The 18,375-nt window shown below is 37.3% G+C and overlaps 1 protein-coding gene across 1 annotated transcript in view; it reads left to right on the forward strand.

The window, feature by feature from the left end:
- LOC150106331 (uncharacterized) overlaps positions 1 to 18,375 on the forward strand; it is a 404,058-nt gene that overhangs the window by 117,607 nt on the left and 268,076 nt on the right. The window contains exon 4 of the mRNA XM_090393084.1: positions 17,874 to 18,148. Within this exon, the coding sequence (XP_090249210.1) occupies positions 17,874 to 18,148 (275 nt within the window). The remainder of the gene's footprint in view (positions 1 to 17,873; positions 18,149 to 18,375) is intronic.

An 18,375-nucleotide genomic window follows, 5' to 3' on the forward strand; every position in this document is an offset into this window, starting at 1 on the left:
ATCTCCCACTATTTTCTGTAGAACTTCTCCTGCATTGATCCAATAACAACCCCTTACCAACTTGTAGGTCTCTATCATATCTCCCCCTCTTCCTTCTGTCCACCAGACTCTGCAAATTATATCTTCTCATTCTTTCCTCATACTCGACATTCCAGAGGTCAGAAATTACCTTAGTCAGTCGCCTTTGGACCCTTTCCAACATCTCTTCATCCTTCTGAAAACCAGGTGACCAAATCTGGGCACAATAGTCCATGTGTGGCCTAATCAAAGCCTTATAAAACAGAACAAGAATCTCCCTACTTCTACATGTCAGTGTCCTCTGCATCATTCCCAGAAGCCTTTGTGTTGTCTTCACAATTTTGGCTATGTGTCCTCTAAATTTCAGATCCTTATCCACTATCATCCCCTAGATCTCTTATTTCCTTCACCTCCAACAATATATCCTCACCAAGCATAAATTCTGCATCTCATCTTTGTTTTCCAAATTTTAAAACCTTACATTTTGCAACATTGAACTCATATCCCCATTTCTGTGCCCCAATCACTCAATTTATTCAAGTCTTCTTGTAAGGCCACAACAGCTTCTCTACTCTTCATGGTTTGTCCCAACTTTGCATCGTCTGCAAACAACTGAATATCTCCAACCAAATCTTCACCAATATCATTAATATATAAATTAAATTGTAATGGCCCTAAAACATTGAGGCACTCAACTAGTGACTTTCCTTTTCCTGGATATCGCTCCTCCATACACAACTTGTTGATACCTATCAGATAGCCAGTCTCCAATCCAATGCAATAATTTAATATCCAACCCCATCTGCTCTAGTTTGACTGCCAACTTATCATGAGGTACTCTATCAAAAGCCTTTGCGAAATCCAAGTATATTACTGTGTATCCTTCTCCTCTGTCCAAGGAAGCAGTCACTTTATTGTAATAAGTAAGTAGATTACTAAAACATGACCTCCCTTTAGCAAATCCATGCTGTCCATGAATTATGCAGGAGTTTTTGATAAAAAGAATATTATGGAGGCAATATACAGAACAGAATACCCCTCAGCACCAACATGGAGTATAAGATGCAAGCTATGAAAGTGATGAGTATAGTGAGAAAGAGAAATTGGTATATGAAAGGAGATTGGCTGAAGCATTAAAGCAACACCTTAGAGAATTCTACAGTTATTATGTTGCAGGGTCTGTCTAACTAGTGTCTAATTAGATACTAGTTAGACAGAATATAATCTTAGATTGATGAGAATGGGAAATCTTTCAAGAGAACAGCATGGATTCGTTAAGTAGAGATCATGCTTCATTAAATTGGTTATATTTTATAATAGGGTGACTAATGTATGTGATTGCAAAAGAACTATGGCTGAAAAACAACTGCAAGGAAATTGAGCTTTTGGACAAAAAAAAAAAAAAAAAACACAAAACCAGAGAACTTCATGAAAAAGTTAGGGAGCTAATTAACAAATATTGGAAATGGGTAGGCTCTCATTGCATTGAAGATGCCAGTTGAAACATCCTAATGGAGAAAGACAAAATAAAAATTCAAAGTATTCAGTTGAACTCTGCAGTCATGATAGAATAGATAAGCTATTGTAAGAAAATTTGGAGGAGCCTACTATTCTTACTTGGGAAGTAACAAATGCCATTAGGAAATTGAAACCAGGAAAAGCTCCAGGAACAGATGGAATTATGGTAGAATATCTAAAGGCTTTAAATGATAAGGCTATAAGATCACTGACTGACATGTAACAAAATATATGAAACTGGACACCTGCCGAAGGATTTTAAGCATTCGACATTCCTGTCAATACCTAAAATATCTAAGACAAGACAATCAAATATGACGGGTATAGCACAATCAGTCTGATCAGTCAGATAGCAAAAGTTATATTATATATCATCCTAGAAAGAAATAAACATAAAATCAAATTGGAAATTAATGAAACACAATCTGGTTTTCAGGAAAATAAAGGAACTAGAGAAGGACTCTTCAACATTAGAACTATTATAGAAAGATATCTGAAGCAGCAGAAAGAAGTCTGCTTATGTTTTATTGACTACTCAAAGGCCTTTGACAATATACAACATGAATAACTAATTGAATGCATCAGAAAATTATGAGTAGATGGTAAAGATACCAGATTACTGATAAATCTATACTGGGAGCAAACTGCCTCAATTAAAATACCAGGAAAAACCTTGGAAGAATTTCCAGTAACGTAGGGTGTCAGACAAGGCTGTATTCTTTCTCCTTATATTGTTTAACCTCTGTACTGAAAATATCTTCTAACAATTAGCAGAATTTAAAGGAGTCAGCATAGGATGCAGAAATATAAACAACTTAAGAAATGCAGAAGATACGGTACTGCTGGCTGAAAATAAAAAAGATCTTCAAAACCTGTTAGAAGAGATGCTGAAACTAAGTGAAAAATATGGACTTAATTTCAATTTCAAAAAAACCAAAACCATGCTGGTAACAAGAGAAAAAGCAAAAATACCTGATATAAGTATTAAAATCAGAAGAAATGCCTTAGATCAAGTAGAGAGTTATATATATATTTGGGTCAACTAATTACAAAGAATAGAAAGTGTGACAAGGAAATATCAGGAATAGAAATTGCTAGATCAACCTTCATTAGCGTGAAAAACATTCTGACCTCAAGGGAAATTCACACAAAAACAAGAATTAGAATGTCCAAATGCTATGTATGGTCAACACTGTTATATGGAGCAGAAACCTGAACAATATCAAAATATTGTGAAAATAAACTGAAAGTGTTTGAAATGTGGATCCTCAGAAGAATCTTTAGTCCTGTGGACTGCCAAAAAAACTAATTTAGAGATATTAAAGAAGATTGGAGAAGATGATACTGTTGAAAACCATTAAGAAAAGGAAAATCACCTGCCTTGGTCACATATTAAGACATGAATCCCTACAAAAAACACTTTAGAAGGAATTATACAAGGAAAAAGAAGAAGAGAAAAACAAAGAACAGATTGGAGGAGAAATATTAAGGACTAGAACTTGTTGTCTTATGAAGAATGTAAGAGAGAAGCACAAAACCATACATGGTGGAAGCTTATGGTAGTCAACCTCCAGGAACGAGATGACACCTGACAAGAGAGTGTATGGAACAGAGGAGATGCTTATACAGCAATATATCTGGATTTTGCTATGGCATTTGGTCTGGTACCACATGATAAGCTACTGTCGAAATTGAGCAGCATGGATGATAAATTAGGAAGAGCAATGTCAGGAATGAATGAACAGTGAAATCAAGCAAGCTGTGTTGGAAAAGAAGATACTATGTGGAGGAGGTATAAGATAGTTGGTGATGATCGGGTCTATGAAGAGTATAAAGTGCAAGCTAGGAAAGTGAGGAGTATGGTAAAAAGAAAAGGTGCAGTATGAGTGGAGATTGGCTGGTCAGGCCAAGGTTAACTCAAGGTAATTTTTCAGCTGTATGACAAGCAAGAAAAAGAATAATTTAGTCAGCTTGATACTGGTGGATAGTCACAGCAGCAGAATAACATTTGCATAGGATATAGTGGAATTATTGAATGTGCAGTTTATCAGCATATATCATACTGGTTGTAAATGATGCACTGCAATATATAGAACTGAAAGGCAAGTCTTAGGGGAATTGGAAGTGAAAGAATCAGAGATGTATCAGAATTTGATTGGGTTAGATATTTAATAAGGCTGTAAGAATGGAGGACAAATCACCACATATTCTTAAAGAATGTGCACAACAGTCAGCTATTATTATTATTTGCTAACCTCCATGGAGTCAATAGCCTCATTGTGGGATGCCCATTCAACCAGCAACATGCCTATCATAATGAGCTTTGAAGTTATTTACATTACCTACACTAAGAATGCACTCAGTGCATTGGCAATGCATTCCAATCACTAATAACTCTCCACATAAAAATCTACTCCTCACTCCCCTCCTTCATCACATCCCTATACAACTTCCAGGGATGGTCCCTCGTTCTTAACATCTACTCTTTTTATAACTGTATTAATCTGATAGAGTCCCTTAACTTCAAGGTCTCTGTCATACCTCCTTGTTTCCTCGTATTCACCAACCTCTGTAATCCACATTCTCTCAAAAGCTTTTCATAAACAACATTCCAGAATCCTGACAGATTAACTCTAGTGTTAATCCAAAAGTATGGATTAACTCTAGTGTTTTCACATCACAATGAAAACTAGGACTAAATCTAAACCCAATCATCCAAATGTAGTCTGACCAATGCCTTATATAGATGCTCTATCACTTCCGTATCCCTACGTGCCAATGTACTTTTATATCATAGCATCAATACGAGGATTGTTTAAAAAGTTTGGTAAATTTCCAATAGATGGCAACACGATTTGTTCATTCATACCAGTGTTGATACATATCTTTTTTATGACCCCTGGCAAAATTTTAGCCATGTGTGGCACGTTGTTTTCATTTGGAAAACCTTAAAAATGACAGTATTCGCATTATTCATAAAAATGGAGAAAAATGAGTTTTGTGCACTGATAAAATACTTTTATTTGAACAAGTGGATGGCTGCACAGATCAAAGCCGAGTTAGATGCAGTTCATGGGAACTCTGCACAAGCATTAAAGACTATTTATTTTTGGATAAATGAGTTTAAACGTGGTCGTAAGTCCATCAAAAATGAAGCATGCTTAGGATGTGCCTGACTGAGGTCACTATGAAGGAAATGATTGACAAAATCCATGGTATTGTTGTGAAAGTGTGTGAGATTGTAGGCATTTCAATTGAATGGGTGTATAATATCCTGCACAAAAAATTGCACATGAAAAAGCTGTGTGTGCGATGGCCGCTGAGACTTAATCAAAAATGCATGTGAAAAGACATTTCAACGCAGCGTTTGGTGATGTTTAATCACAATTTGCAGAATTTTTTGCATCAATTCATGACTGTAGATGAAATGTGGATCCTCCACTACACGCCTGAGTCCAAGCAGCAGTCAAAATAGTGAACAATGCCTGGTGAAAGAGCACCAAAAAAAACAAAGACCGTTTTGTCAGCTGGGGAAGGTGATGGCCACTGTTTTTTGGCATTTCCAAGAAATTATCATGATAGACTATTTGGAAAAGAGTAAGACAATAACAGGAGTCTGTTATGCATCATTGTTGGACTGTTTAAAAGAAGAACTGAAGAAAAAACCAAGATTGGCGCACAAAAAAGTGCTCTTTCATCAAGACAATGCACCGTCCCACACATTGGCCGTCGCAATGGCAAAATTGCATGAATTGAGGTCAAATTGATTCCACTTTCACCGTATTCAGACTTGTCCCCATGTGACTTCTTCTTGTTCCCAAACTTAAAAATTTGGCTCGATGGGAAAAAAATTGTCTTCAAACAAGGATGTCATCAAGGCTGTCAATAACTATTTTGCACATGACAAATCCTACTTTTTAGATGGGATGAAAAAAATTGGAAACTCACTGGACCAAATTACTAGACCTCAATAGAGACTATGTTGAGAAATAAAGGTGATTTTTTCCCAAAATAATGTGTTTAACTTATTTTTTTACCAAACTTTTCAAACAAACAAATCTCGTATGTTCAATCTTTGCAACAGTGTGATGTGCCCTTAGAACTTCAGTCCACTGTCTGCCATCATTCGAAGATCCCGAATCTCATCCACTTCCTGAAGTACACTATCTACCAATAATTGTCCAGACACTTTAGCAATTTATAATTGATACCAGCAGGCAAACCCTAATAGCAGGTATGTCCACTTTTGACTTCAATCACCTCATGCACCCTTTGAGGGAGGCTTTCCATCAATGTGTGGCAAACATCAGGTGTAATTTGTCTGCATTCCTTCATCAAAGCAGTACTGAGTTCAGCGACAAATCAAGGATGTGCTACTCTGGACCTCATTCACCATTCCAATTCATTCCACAGGTGTTCAGTAGGGTAGAGGTCAGGACTCTGTGCAGGCCAGGGCAGTTGTTTAACACCCATCTCTTCACACCATTCCATAACAGCTGCAGGCTTTGTGGCATGGAACATTGTTGTCTTGATAGTAACAAGGGTCAGTTCCATAAAACCTCCATAGTGTAGGCAGCACCTGATTATCCAGTAATCACAGACAATGACAAATAGTCCCACTCCAAACCAGCTGAACACATCCCACACCATTACTCCTCCACCACCAAACTTTACTGTGGGTACAACACACACTGTGATAACAAGCGTTCACCAGGTTGTCTCCACACCCTCACTTTGTCCCATCAGACTGGAAACAGGTGAACCTTGATTCATTGCTCCAGAGTACTGTTTTCCACTGGTCAGTTGTGCAGTTCACATGTTCTTTGCACCAGGCCAGATGAGCCATCTTGTTTGCTGTTTGGTTTGTGTGACGTTGCTCTTCTGTGGAAACCCAGTAAATGGAGTTCTTTTCGTACAGTATTAGCACTCACCATGGTGTTACTGGTGCTCTGGAACTCATTACAGATTATCTGTGCTGACTGTAGCTAGTTTTTGTGTGACACCCATTTTAACACCTTCCTATCTCCATCAGTCATTTCTGGCAGCCACCCTGGGTGTTTTTGTGCACTAGTGATGCCAGAACATCTCCATTTGTTGATCACATCGGCATCTGTTGATTTTGGATGCTCCAGTTGAGCAGCAGTGGTACATATGGACACACCACCGATGTGACAGCCTGTGATCGCACCTCTCTTGAAGTCGCTGAGTTCACGTTGTGTTGCCATACCACCTGTATTCAACTGCTATGATGACATACTGCTTTCTATTATCTGTACACTGGTTTTTATGTTATTAACAAACTTGGAATGTTTCATAACTTCAAATAACAGGGAAAGTCTGGAAAATTATTGGAAGCTGGTGTACAGCTCCACCAGTACAGTGTCCCTAAGTGTAACTCCTTGCATTTATTAACATTAAAACTGCAAACTATCCCACTCATTTTTCCAAGCTAAAAGCCTATTCAAATCTTCCTGTAGAGAATTAACATCACTACTACTCCTGATAATTCTACCTAACTTTGCATCACCGGCAAACATTTGAAGCTCCCCAGTCAATCCACAAGAAATATCATTAACAAACAAGTTAAACAGTAGGGACTCAAGAACAGTACCCTGAGGCATGTCACTGGTCACCTTCCTTTTCTGAGACAGCTTGATCATACACAACTTACTGGTATTGTTCAGACAGCCAATCTCTAATTCATCTAACCAATATACTATCCGTTCCCTAATCCTCTGCAGCTTGTGCACAACTTATCCTTGGGCAATCTATTGAATGCTTTTGCAAAGTCCAAGAATATCATTATATATTATTCTCCTTTTTCCAATACATTCGTCGCCTTATCCTAAAACATAAGCAGATTGCTAAAACAAGACCTGCCCTTCACAAACCATGCTGACCATCATAGAGAATCTTATGTTCATCAATCGAATCCTGTATTCTATTTTTAACCATTTTTCCAACACTTTGATTACAACTGCAGACTCACAGACTGGTCTATAATTGGAAACTTCTGTTCTCGAACTATGCTTGTGGAGAGGTATTGTTTTCCTTCTTTCCACACCTTAGGAACTTTACCCACTGCAAGACTCTCATTAAACAATGAGATCATGGGTATGGCTAACTCTTTTGCACATTCTTTAAAATTACGTGGTGATATGTCATCCATTCCCACAGCCTTATTAACTTCTAACACGATCAACACTTAATACACCTCCAATTCTTTCACCTTTAATTCTCCTAATTCTTGTTGTACAGCATCATTTACGCCACTGTGATATACACTGATGAAGTGTTCATTAAATAATTCCACTATATCATTTGCTATGGTTACTCTCCTACCATAACTATCCACCAGCATCAACCTGCCATAATTATTTTTCCTCGTGCTTGCCACATAGCAGAAAAATTCTCCCTCGAATTAGCTTTGACCTGGCATCTCCTCTCATATTCTACTTTTTCATTTCTAGCCATGCTTGTCACTTTTTTGGCCTGCACTTTATATTCTTCATGCATCTGTTCACTGTGAACTGCCTTGTACTTTCTCCATAATAATTTCTTTTGTAACACTACTTGCTTGATTTCACCATTCATCTATCTCACTCCTACGCTATTTATTCACTTAACTCCTGGTATACAGTTATGCATTGCCTTATCATTTTCCATGGGAACTCTGCACCAGCATTAAAGACTATTTATTTTTGGATAAATGAGTTTAAACGTGGTCATAAGTCCATCAAAAATGAAGCATGCTCAGGATGCCTGACTGAGGTCACTATGAAGGAAATGATTGACAAAATTTATGAAAGACTGCTGAGTGAAAGTGTGTGAGATTGTAGGCATCTCAACTGAATGGGTGTATAATATCCTGCACAAAAAATTGCACATGAAAAAGCTGTGTGTGCAATGGCTGCTGTGACTGTTGATCAAAAATGCATGCGAAAAGACATTTCAATGCAGTGTTTGGCGATGTGAACATCTTTTCTACACAATTCATCAACCGAATATATTGATGCTGGTTGACTACAGACCTTCTCATAGTTACCCACCTTATAGTTCCACATATAGACTTTCTTGATAACTTTTTTCTGTTTGACCACCTTCCAAACCAATACCTCATGATCACATGATCACCATATCGCAGGATATCGTTGTGAATGAGGTATCAACAAGTGGCAGTGTTGATACCTCATTCACAACCATATTATGTGAGGATATCACCAGATCTAATACCAATAAACCTTGTGTTGCTTCCATCTCATGCTGCTTCAGATAGTTATTCTGTAGAAACTCAACAGATTCACCCTCCTTGTTACTATACACTATCTCTTCTTCTCAATCTACATTCCTATAATTAAAATCTCCCATTAGGATCATCATCCTTTTATTTGCACAACTTGAAAATCTTCATAAGTACTACTATTTTCCACTTAGACTCTTGAAGGACATATTCCTCTGCTACCATTAACAATACTTCCACTCCTCTCTTTATCTTTCTATCCTTTTGGAAACTTCTATATCCTAACTTAACTCCTGGTATACAGTTATGTCATTTCAAGTCATGACAGTATATCATCCTCAATCAACCAAGTTTTACTTATGCTAATTGGTATTGGGCATACTGATTCAACCAATACTACAAACTCAGCCCCTTTCTGATACCGTGTACATTAGTATACAAACATAAGTTCTCCACTCTTTGAGGCCATCCCATCAACACAAACACTCTTTACTCACTGCTATAGTGCACTTCTTTCTGACCATTCCCATTTCCCTGATCCTGACTCTGACTTTCATTTATATTATCGTCCCCACTGTTTTGCACTGCATCACTTTGCACTGCCATAATCACTTCATCTTTGTATCCATCCTCTTCCTATCCTTCCACAATGTGCTTCTCAACCTCTCTCTGACTCTTAATTGTACTAATTTTGAATGGACCCTGTGCACTCTTATTAAACAGTCACTCCAAATAACCAACACCAAACCCATTCAAATGCATTCCATCATCTTTGAACCATTCTAACTTACCTTTGAATTCATTCCATGCATTCACAGATTGAACACACTCTGCCTGACACAATTTAGCCATTTTGTCATTCAATATGATTGCTCTCCTTCTCAGTTCACTACTGAAATATCTGGGCAACAAACTAACTACTTTCCTAATAACGCTATTATTATTATTATTCAGGCCTCCATGGAGTCAAAAGACTCATCGCGAGAGGTCCTTTCTAAGAAACACAAGTTTATCAAGACTCATCGAGGGGGGGTCCCTCCTAGGAAACACAAAGTCTATCATATCACTCCTTAAACGCATTGACCGTTCTCGCTCTCACCACTCTATCAATCAGGCAATGCATTCCATTGTTCAACCACCCTCTATGCAAAGAAACCACTCCTCACCCTCTTGCTCACAGTTTCCTTTCATAACTTCCAGGGATGGCCCCCTTGTCATCACTCTTTCACGTCGTTCAACCAAGCGAAAGAACTCCCCAGTGTCAATCCTGTAACACCTCTCAACAGCTTAAAAGTCTCAATCATATCACCTCTCCTATCCACCAAACTCTGCAGTCGACATTCCCTCATAACTAACATTGTACAGTCCTGAAACCATCTTCGTTATGCCTTTGTACCCTTTCCACAGTTAATTTATCCCTTCATATCCTGGAGACCAAATCTGTGAACAATAGTCTAAGTGTGGTCTGATCAGAGTCTTATACAACAGAATGATAACTCTTTTATCTCTGCTGGTCAGTGTCCTTCTCATTATTGCAGCAATCCTCTGTGTTACCTTCACCACCTTTGCAATATGTCCCCTAAATTTCAGGTCCCTATCAATCATCAACCACAGATCTCTTGTCTGCCCTACTTCCTCCAGTATAGCTCCTCCAATAGAGTATGCAGTATCCCATCGATGTGTCCCAAACCTCAAGACCTTATATTTTGCTGCATTAAACCGACATCACCATTCATTTGCCCATCTGCCTAGCTTATTCAAATCCTCTTGTCAGGCTACCACATCTGCACTATTACTAATAATCCTTCCCTGCTTCATATCATCTGCAAACAACTGACTGTCCCCTTGCAATCCACTGACAATGTCACTGATATAAAGGTTAAACAGTATAGGTCCCAGTATTCCTCACTTTCTGCAAGAAATTCTTCAAATCCTCTTCCACTTTCTTTGTTGCACTATTCAAGTCATTTGTGCCCACCACTACCACTAATTCTGACTCCTGTTCCTTCCTTCTATGCAAAGCATCTGAAATTCATTTTATTATACCACCTGAAAAACATGTCTTGTGCACTTTATCTTTTAACACACCTTTAATGATTTAGTCACCATATAAAGCAACCCTATCGTCCTTAGATATTTGCTTCTTCTTATCAACTTCCTTGTCATTTACACCAGTTATTCTCTTCTTTAAATATTCAAATTTCCTTCTCCATACATTTAACTTGACTCTTCATTTTCATTAACTCTTGTCTAAGCTCTTCCATGTCACTTGTATTATTACTGTCGTAAGCATTCTCATTCATTTCTGATTATTCCTGGTAACTCTGTTTTCTTAATTTGGAATATCCTACCTTTCATTGCAATTCTCACACACTGTAACACATTCCCTTTTATGTGTTTTTTATATATCCTTGACCTGGTTATTTAATGAAAGTCTTGCAGTGGGTAGAGTTCCTAAGGAGTGGAAAGAAGGCAAAATAGTACCACTCCACAGGCATGGTTCTAGGATAGAAGTTTCCAATTATCGACCAGTCTGTATAAACTATAACTGCAGTTGTAGTCAAGGTGGTGGAGAAATAGGGTAGGAATAGAATACAGGATTGGGTTGATAGACATGTCATTTTTTATGACAGTCAGCATGGACTTGTGAAGGGTCAGTCCTGTTTTAGCGGTTTACTTGCATTTTATGATAGGGTGGCATGCGTGTTAGATAAGGGAGAATCATATACAGTGATATTCTTGGACTTTACAAAAGTGTTTGATAGGTTACCACATGATAAGTTGGTGTACAAGCTGTAGAGGCTGGGAAGAGATATTATACAGGTTAGATGTATTAGAGATTTGCTTTCTGAATGATACCAGCAAGTTGTGTGTGATGGAGCAGTGTCTCAAAAAAAGGACGGTAACCAGTGGCATGCCCCAGGGTTCTGTTCTTGGGCCCCTGTTGTTGTTATTATTATTATTATCAACACCCGACCTCCATGGAGTCAGACACTCATCATGGGAGGTACTCAATATTGCATACAATGCTCATTCAACTGCATCTTAAACTGATTCAATGTGTCCATATCCACAACACACTCAGGCAATGCATTCCACTCACCAACCACCCTCCATGCAAAGAACCTGCTTCTCACTCCTTCGTGCACACCCTTATACAGTTTCCAGCAATGGCCTCTTGTTCTATGAAAAATTCATGAAAAATCTCTTCCATGTCTACCTGATAACAACCCCTGACCAGTTTATATGTCTCAATCATCCCCCCCCCCCCTCTTCCTCCTATTCACGAGGCTCTACAACTTACATTCTCTCAATCTGTCCTCGTACTCCACATTTCAAAGATCACTGACTACCTTTGTGAATCTTCTCTATACCTTTTCCAACATATCCTCATCACCATGAAAACTCAGCGACCAAATCTGGGCGCAATAATCCATATGAGGCTTGATCAATGGAATCATAACCTCTATTTCTGCATATCAGGGTTCTCCACATCATTGCCATTATTCAATGTGATGTCTTCACAACTTGTGCAATGTGATCCTTGAATTTCAGGTCCTTGTCCACCATCACTCCTAGATCTTTCATCTCCTCTACTTCTGTTAAAGTTTCCCCACCAAGTGTATACTTGGCATCCCATCGTTGCTTACCAAATCTCAAAACCTTACTCTTGGCAACACTGAACTGATAGTTCCACTTATCTGCCCATTCATGCAATCGATTCAGGTCCTTTTATAAGGCATTAACATCAGCCTGACTGTGCATTGAAAAAAAAAAGATCATTAACATACAAATTGAACAGCAGTGGCCCCAAAACTGACCCCTGTGGTACACCACTGGTGACCTTTCGCTTTTGAGATACTGCACCCTCATATACAACTTTCTGATACCTATCTGACGGCCAGTCACTGATCACTGTTATTTAACTTGTTTCTAATTAATGAATTATTATGTAGACTGACTGGGAATCTTCAGTTGTTTGCTGATGTTGCAAAGTTAAGGATCATTATAAATAACACTGCTGATGTTTCCTTTCAGGAAGATTTGAATAGACCTTTGACTTGGACAAAGGAGTGGAGTTATAGTTTTAATATTAATAAGTGCAAGGTGTTGCATTTTTTTAGTGCAGAAATCTAAGGTTGTGTACTGTATTGATGGTACTGTACTGCAAGAAGTGGGTGAGATTCAAGATTTGGGAGTGATAGTTGACACTAGACTGAAGTTTAGAGAGCATATTGTAAGTATTACAAAGACTGCACATCATAGTGCTTCTAAGTACTATAACGTGTAGAGATAAGGAAGTTGTTGTGACACTGTATAAAGCACCCACACAATACTTCAAATGTGGTCTGACCACATTTGGAGTACTGTGCTGAAATTGGTTGCCTGGTTTTCAGTGTGATATGGAGACACTGGAGATAATCCAGAGATGAGTGACTAAGACAATAATCAGGACTTTGGAATGCTGACTATGGAGAGAGGTTGAAGAAATGTGGATTGCAGAGCTTGATAGATAGGAGGAAAAGAGGTGATATGATTGTGACATTTAAGTTAGTAAGAGGATTTTATCGAATTAAACCAGATGGGTTTATAAAAAGAGTAGAAGGTGAGTGGGAAAGAATTAGAGGCCATCCATGGAAGTTATGCAAGAATGTGGTGAAATGGGGTGTGAGGAGTAGATTTTTTATATGGAAATTATCAGTGAATGGAACACGTTAGCAGAATGTATTAATTCAAGAAATGTTAAGGATTTTAATATTTGGTATGATAAATATGTTATCAGTTGAATGAACCTCCCACAATGAGTCTGTTGACGCCTAATTTATAAGCAATTTATAATATATTTAGCAGATCACTTTACATCAGTTGACTCACTATATTCCATGATGCACGGCACACTCCTTTTACAGAACGTGTGAAGGGAGTGTGCTGTGCATCATGGAATACAGAGAGCCAACTGATGTAAAGTGATCTGCTAAATATATTATAAATTGTTTATAACTATTATTTTATTTAATTGCTGTTAATAACAGCAGATAAAATGATCTTTATAGTGATAAAGAAGAAGATGCATATACCAATTACATTGCATATTAAGATTGAAATTGTTAAATTTAGTGACAGTATATCGAACACTAAGATAGGACACAGGTTAAACTTACTTCACTTTACTATTACAGTTATTAAAAACAAAGATAAAGTGCAAAGTGTTTCTTAATACTACAGTTATCAGTAAACATGACAATCTTATTGCTGAAATGGAAAAATATTTAATGGTATACATTGATGACCAAACTAGTTTGCATGTTCCATTAAGCAGTTCTATTCAGAATAACTTTTATGTTTGCAAAAATTATTCAAAATGTTTCATTTCTGAAAGTGACATAAATTAATGCTTTATTTGTGTAATTTCTTCTTCTCTCCCGTAGTCCTAAATGGACCGTTGGGTCATTCATGGCTGGTAGGTGATATTCTTTGTTAGCCTACTCCAGTCTTCTTGGTCTCTTGTTCTTGATGTCATTTGAGAAAGGGAGGAATTTGTCCATTTTTTTTTGATGTTATCAGTCCATTTTAATCGAGGTCAGCCCCTAACCCTTGGTCCCGGAACGATTCCTTCTAGTGTTTGCTTTGGAATGCCATTAGCCCTCTCCACATGTCTGAACCATTTCATCTGTCTTCTTCTGATGACTGTCAGAATATTTTCCCTTCTTCTCCCATCTATTGAATCAATCAATTTTCAGATATTTTCATTGGTTTCGTGAGCAGTATAGGGAATCCTCAAAAGTCTTCTGTAAGTTTTCATTTCAAAAGACAGGAGTTTCCTCTCATCTTCCCTCAATAAAGTCCAGGCCTCACAACCATACAAGAGGATAGAATTCACCAAGATGTCAATTAGTCTTAGTCTGGTTGTGATTGCTATTCTGTTATCTCCCTACAATGGTTTTAACTTCTGTAGGGCCACGGTTGCCTTAGCAATTCGGTATTTATTTTGTCTGTTTTTGAAAGACGATCTTGACTCGATGTGCTTCATAGATAAGTGAACTTGTTTACATTCTCAATTTGTTTATTGCCAATTTGTATCTTTAAGAATTCAATGTCTGATTTTGAGGTTATCATTGTTTTTGTTTTTTGTAGATTTATGTATAATCCATATTTTTTTAATGTTCCGAAAATGTGGCTGGTTATCTCTTGTAATTCTTCTTCACTTTCTGCAAGAAGATTGATATCATCTGCAAAACGTAAGTTATTTATTCTTAGTTCACCAACTACTATTCCAGTGTCATATTCATGAAGAGCTTAATCTATGACATATTCCAGAAAACAATTAAAATGAAGAGGGGACAAGATGTATCCCTGTCTTGCCCCCCCCCCTTCTGCCTGGAACAGTTCACTGCTGTAATTTTTAATTTCAATTCTCATATCAGATGAGGAATAAAGAGATTTAATAATCCTAATGATGTCAATACCATAATGTTCTAAACTTTTTCCATAATGCCTCATGCCATATTAAGTCAAAAGCTTTTTGAAGGTCTAAAAAGTTGTGACAGATTATTTTATTATGTTCTATGTATTTTTCGCCTAGTATGTGTATTGTAAAAATATAGTTGATTGTACTTCTGGATTTCCAAAAACCCGCTTGTTCATCTGATAGTCTGCTTTCTATCTTCTTTTCAATTCTTGACAATAGTATTTTTAACAGGATTTTGCTTGAATGACTAATAAGGCTTATTGTTCTGTAGTTGCTACATTTATTGCTGTTTCCCTTTTTAGGAATAGGTACAAGGACAAGAAGTCTGTCAATCAGAAGGCCAAGTCTCTGTGTTCCATATGTCCTGGAATAAATTTAGCAAGGTGTCACCTCCTTTGCATATCAGTTCCATTGTAACACCATCAATTCCAGGTGATTTTCCTATTTTTGAGGAGCTAACTGCTGCAATAACTTCTTCTTTTAATACTGGGTAATCTCCTTCCTCCAAACCTCCTGGCAAAATTCCATCCAAAATATCTTCAGTCAGTTGAGGGTCCTTTTGAAAAAGCTTGGTTGAGTAACATTACCATCTATCAACTATTTTCTGGTTGTCTGTGTTAGGAGTTCCATCTTCATCCTCTATGCTCCAATTAATTGCAGTAAAAGGTTTGGTAAACTTATTGATAATTTGAAAAGCACTTTTAGAATTATTTTTATTTAAGTCCTCTTCTATATTTTTGGCATTCATCTAATATCTATAAGTTTCTAGCATGTTTGATTTCTTTTTTTAATAATCTTAGTTATCACTGCTATTAATATGAGATTTCAAATATCTTCTTTTGTTGCATAGGTCCAAAATATTTTTGGTTATCCATGGTTTATTTATTTTCCTTTTGTATCCAAGGATTTCGTCAGCTGTCTCAGTTATCTTTTGTGAGAAGTATTTGGTTTTAGATTTGATATTATTATATTTCTTGAAGTTTGTGTCAAAAATTTGTTTTAATTTGTATTTATATAGTATATTTATTTGGGAATCTTTTAATTTTTCATAAATTAATTTTTCATAAATGACACAAATATAAGATATAATATATGTGTCATTTATGCACACATATTAAAGACATTACTAAACTATTACGTGAACCCACAAGTAAAAAAAAAAAACGTGCTTTCTCTACACTACAGTAGTCTCAAACCTAACATGTTATGTGACGAGGGTATGCCTGTGTGTGTGTGTGTGTGTGTGTGTGTGTGTACACATACACAACTTGGAAAGAAGTTTGGACACCCCCATGATTATGGTGCATCATGCTGCGTAATGAATCGCATGTCTTGTAGCCAGTTTAAATTAGAGGATTATGCTCCCAAGTCAGCAGAACTGTGTCCAAGTGAAATGACTGTGAGAAAGGAACTGACCAAGTTTAAAAGAGGCATTGTGATAGGATATCATGTTGCAGAATTATTTGTTAGGCAAACTGTTATAAATTTGGTGCTCCCAAGTCAATAATCAGTAATACCATATGAAGATGGAAGCACAGGAAGTCAACTGCAAGTGTTACCAAAAGTGTACATCCCCCCCCACACTCACCAAATGTGACTGTAGGTGCTATGAAGAATAATATGTAAAAACCGCTGTTTATTTGCTGACACATTGAATGCAGAGTTCTGGGCACCGACTGGAACATGAATCTGCATAAAAACATTCAGAACTGAGGCTCACAACATGGGTTTCCATGGTAGGACCACAATATGCAAGTGCCATGTTATCCGAACTAACATGCAGCGTAGTCTTCAATGGTGCAAAGAGCGTGTACAGTGAGACATATATCTCACTGTCTTATGGAGCAGTGAATCATGCTGCACTCTCTACTGAGCAGATGGATGGATGTGGCTGATGCCAGGTGGACATCTCTTACCAGGGTGCATAACCTCAACTATAAAATTCAGAGGTGGCTGAGTGATGAATGGGCCTGTTTTTCCTGGTTTGGCCTGGGATTTCTGTTTGTCATGCCACAAACATTGAACTCTGAAAGGTATCTGGACAATGCAGTGCCTCCTACTTTGTGGCATTTCTATGGAATTGACCATTGTCTCTTTCAGCAAGACAATGCATTATGTCATAAGGCTGCTGTTGTAATTGCGTGGTTTGTGGATATTAATGTCACCACACTTGACTGGCCCCCACAGAGCTCTGATCTCAACCCTGTAGAACATTTTGGGATGAACTAGAGTTGGGTGAAGTCAAAGGACATTTGTCCCTCAACAGTCCAGAATCTCAATACATGCCTACAGAACGAATGGTCCAAAATTCCAGTTGATCACTATCATGTGCTTGTGGAAAATGTGCCTGTAGGATAGGATTTCTGCAGTCATCGCAGTGAAAGAAGGTACTGAAAAATATTAAGGTGACGCTATGGCTGTTTGTTCCTCACACTCTGGTGTCTTTTGACTTCTTTACAAGCAGTGTGTATGTGTATATATATTATTATTATTTTCCTGACCCCATGGAGTCACAAGACTCATTGCGTTATACAGTGCCATCTTGTGATATCTAATAATAATAGCTAATCTCTGAGGTAATAACCATTCAAATATTTCTCAATTAAATTTTATGATTTTTATATGTAGCTCAGAGAAGTAAACAAACAGATTAAGTTGCAGTACAAATTTATTGAACGCAATGGATGGCCAGTTTCTTCAGCCCAGGAAAATGTTTTAACATTATTGGATATTCTGAATGGACATCACATTCGTATTGAACATGGGGATAAACAGTCTTCCATTCCAGTCTGGGAACTACCAGTTTTGCCAACCACTGGACGACCTTGTTCCGCAGTACCAGTAAATGCTGACACGATAGATGGTCCTTGGGAAGATAAGAAAAAATGGCCAAAACTCAAAACGTAAGTTTTTTTTTTTTAATTAAAAAAAATTTTTTTCCCCTTTAACACATAATAATATGTTGTTATTATCACTTCAGTTTTCTCTCATATGCTTCCAGTAATCAGTGTTAAATTTTGGCATATCTGTAGATGTAGTGGCACTTAATATTAACTCAAAGGGATTAATATATATATATATATATAATATATATAATATATATATATATATATATTTCAAAAAATAGATT

This window comes from Typopeltis vanoorti, chromosome 5, assembly GCF_054136105.1.
Source record: "Typopeltis vanoorti isolate ZY-2024b chromosome 5, IOZ_Tvanoo_1.0, whole genome shotgun sequence".
NCBI classification, from domain to species: Eukaryota; Metazoa; Arthropoda; class Arachnida; order Uropygi; family Thelyphonidae; genus Typopeltis; species Typopeltis vanoorti.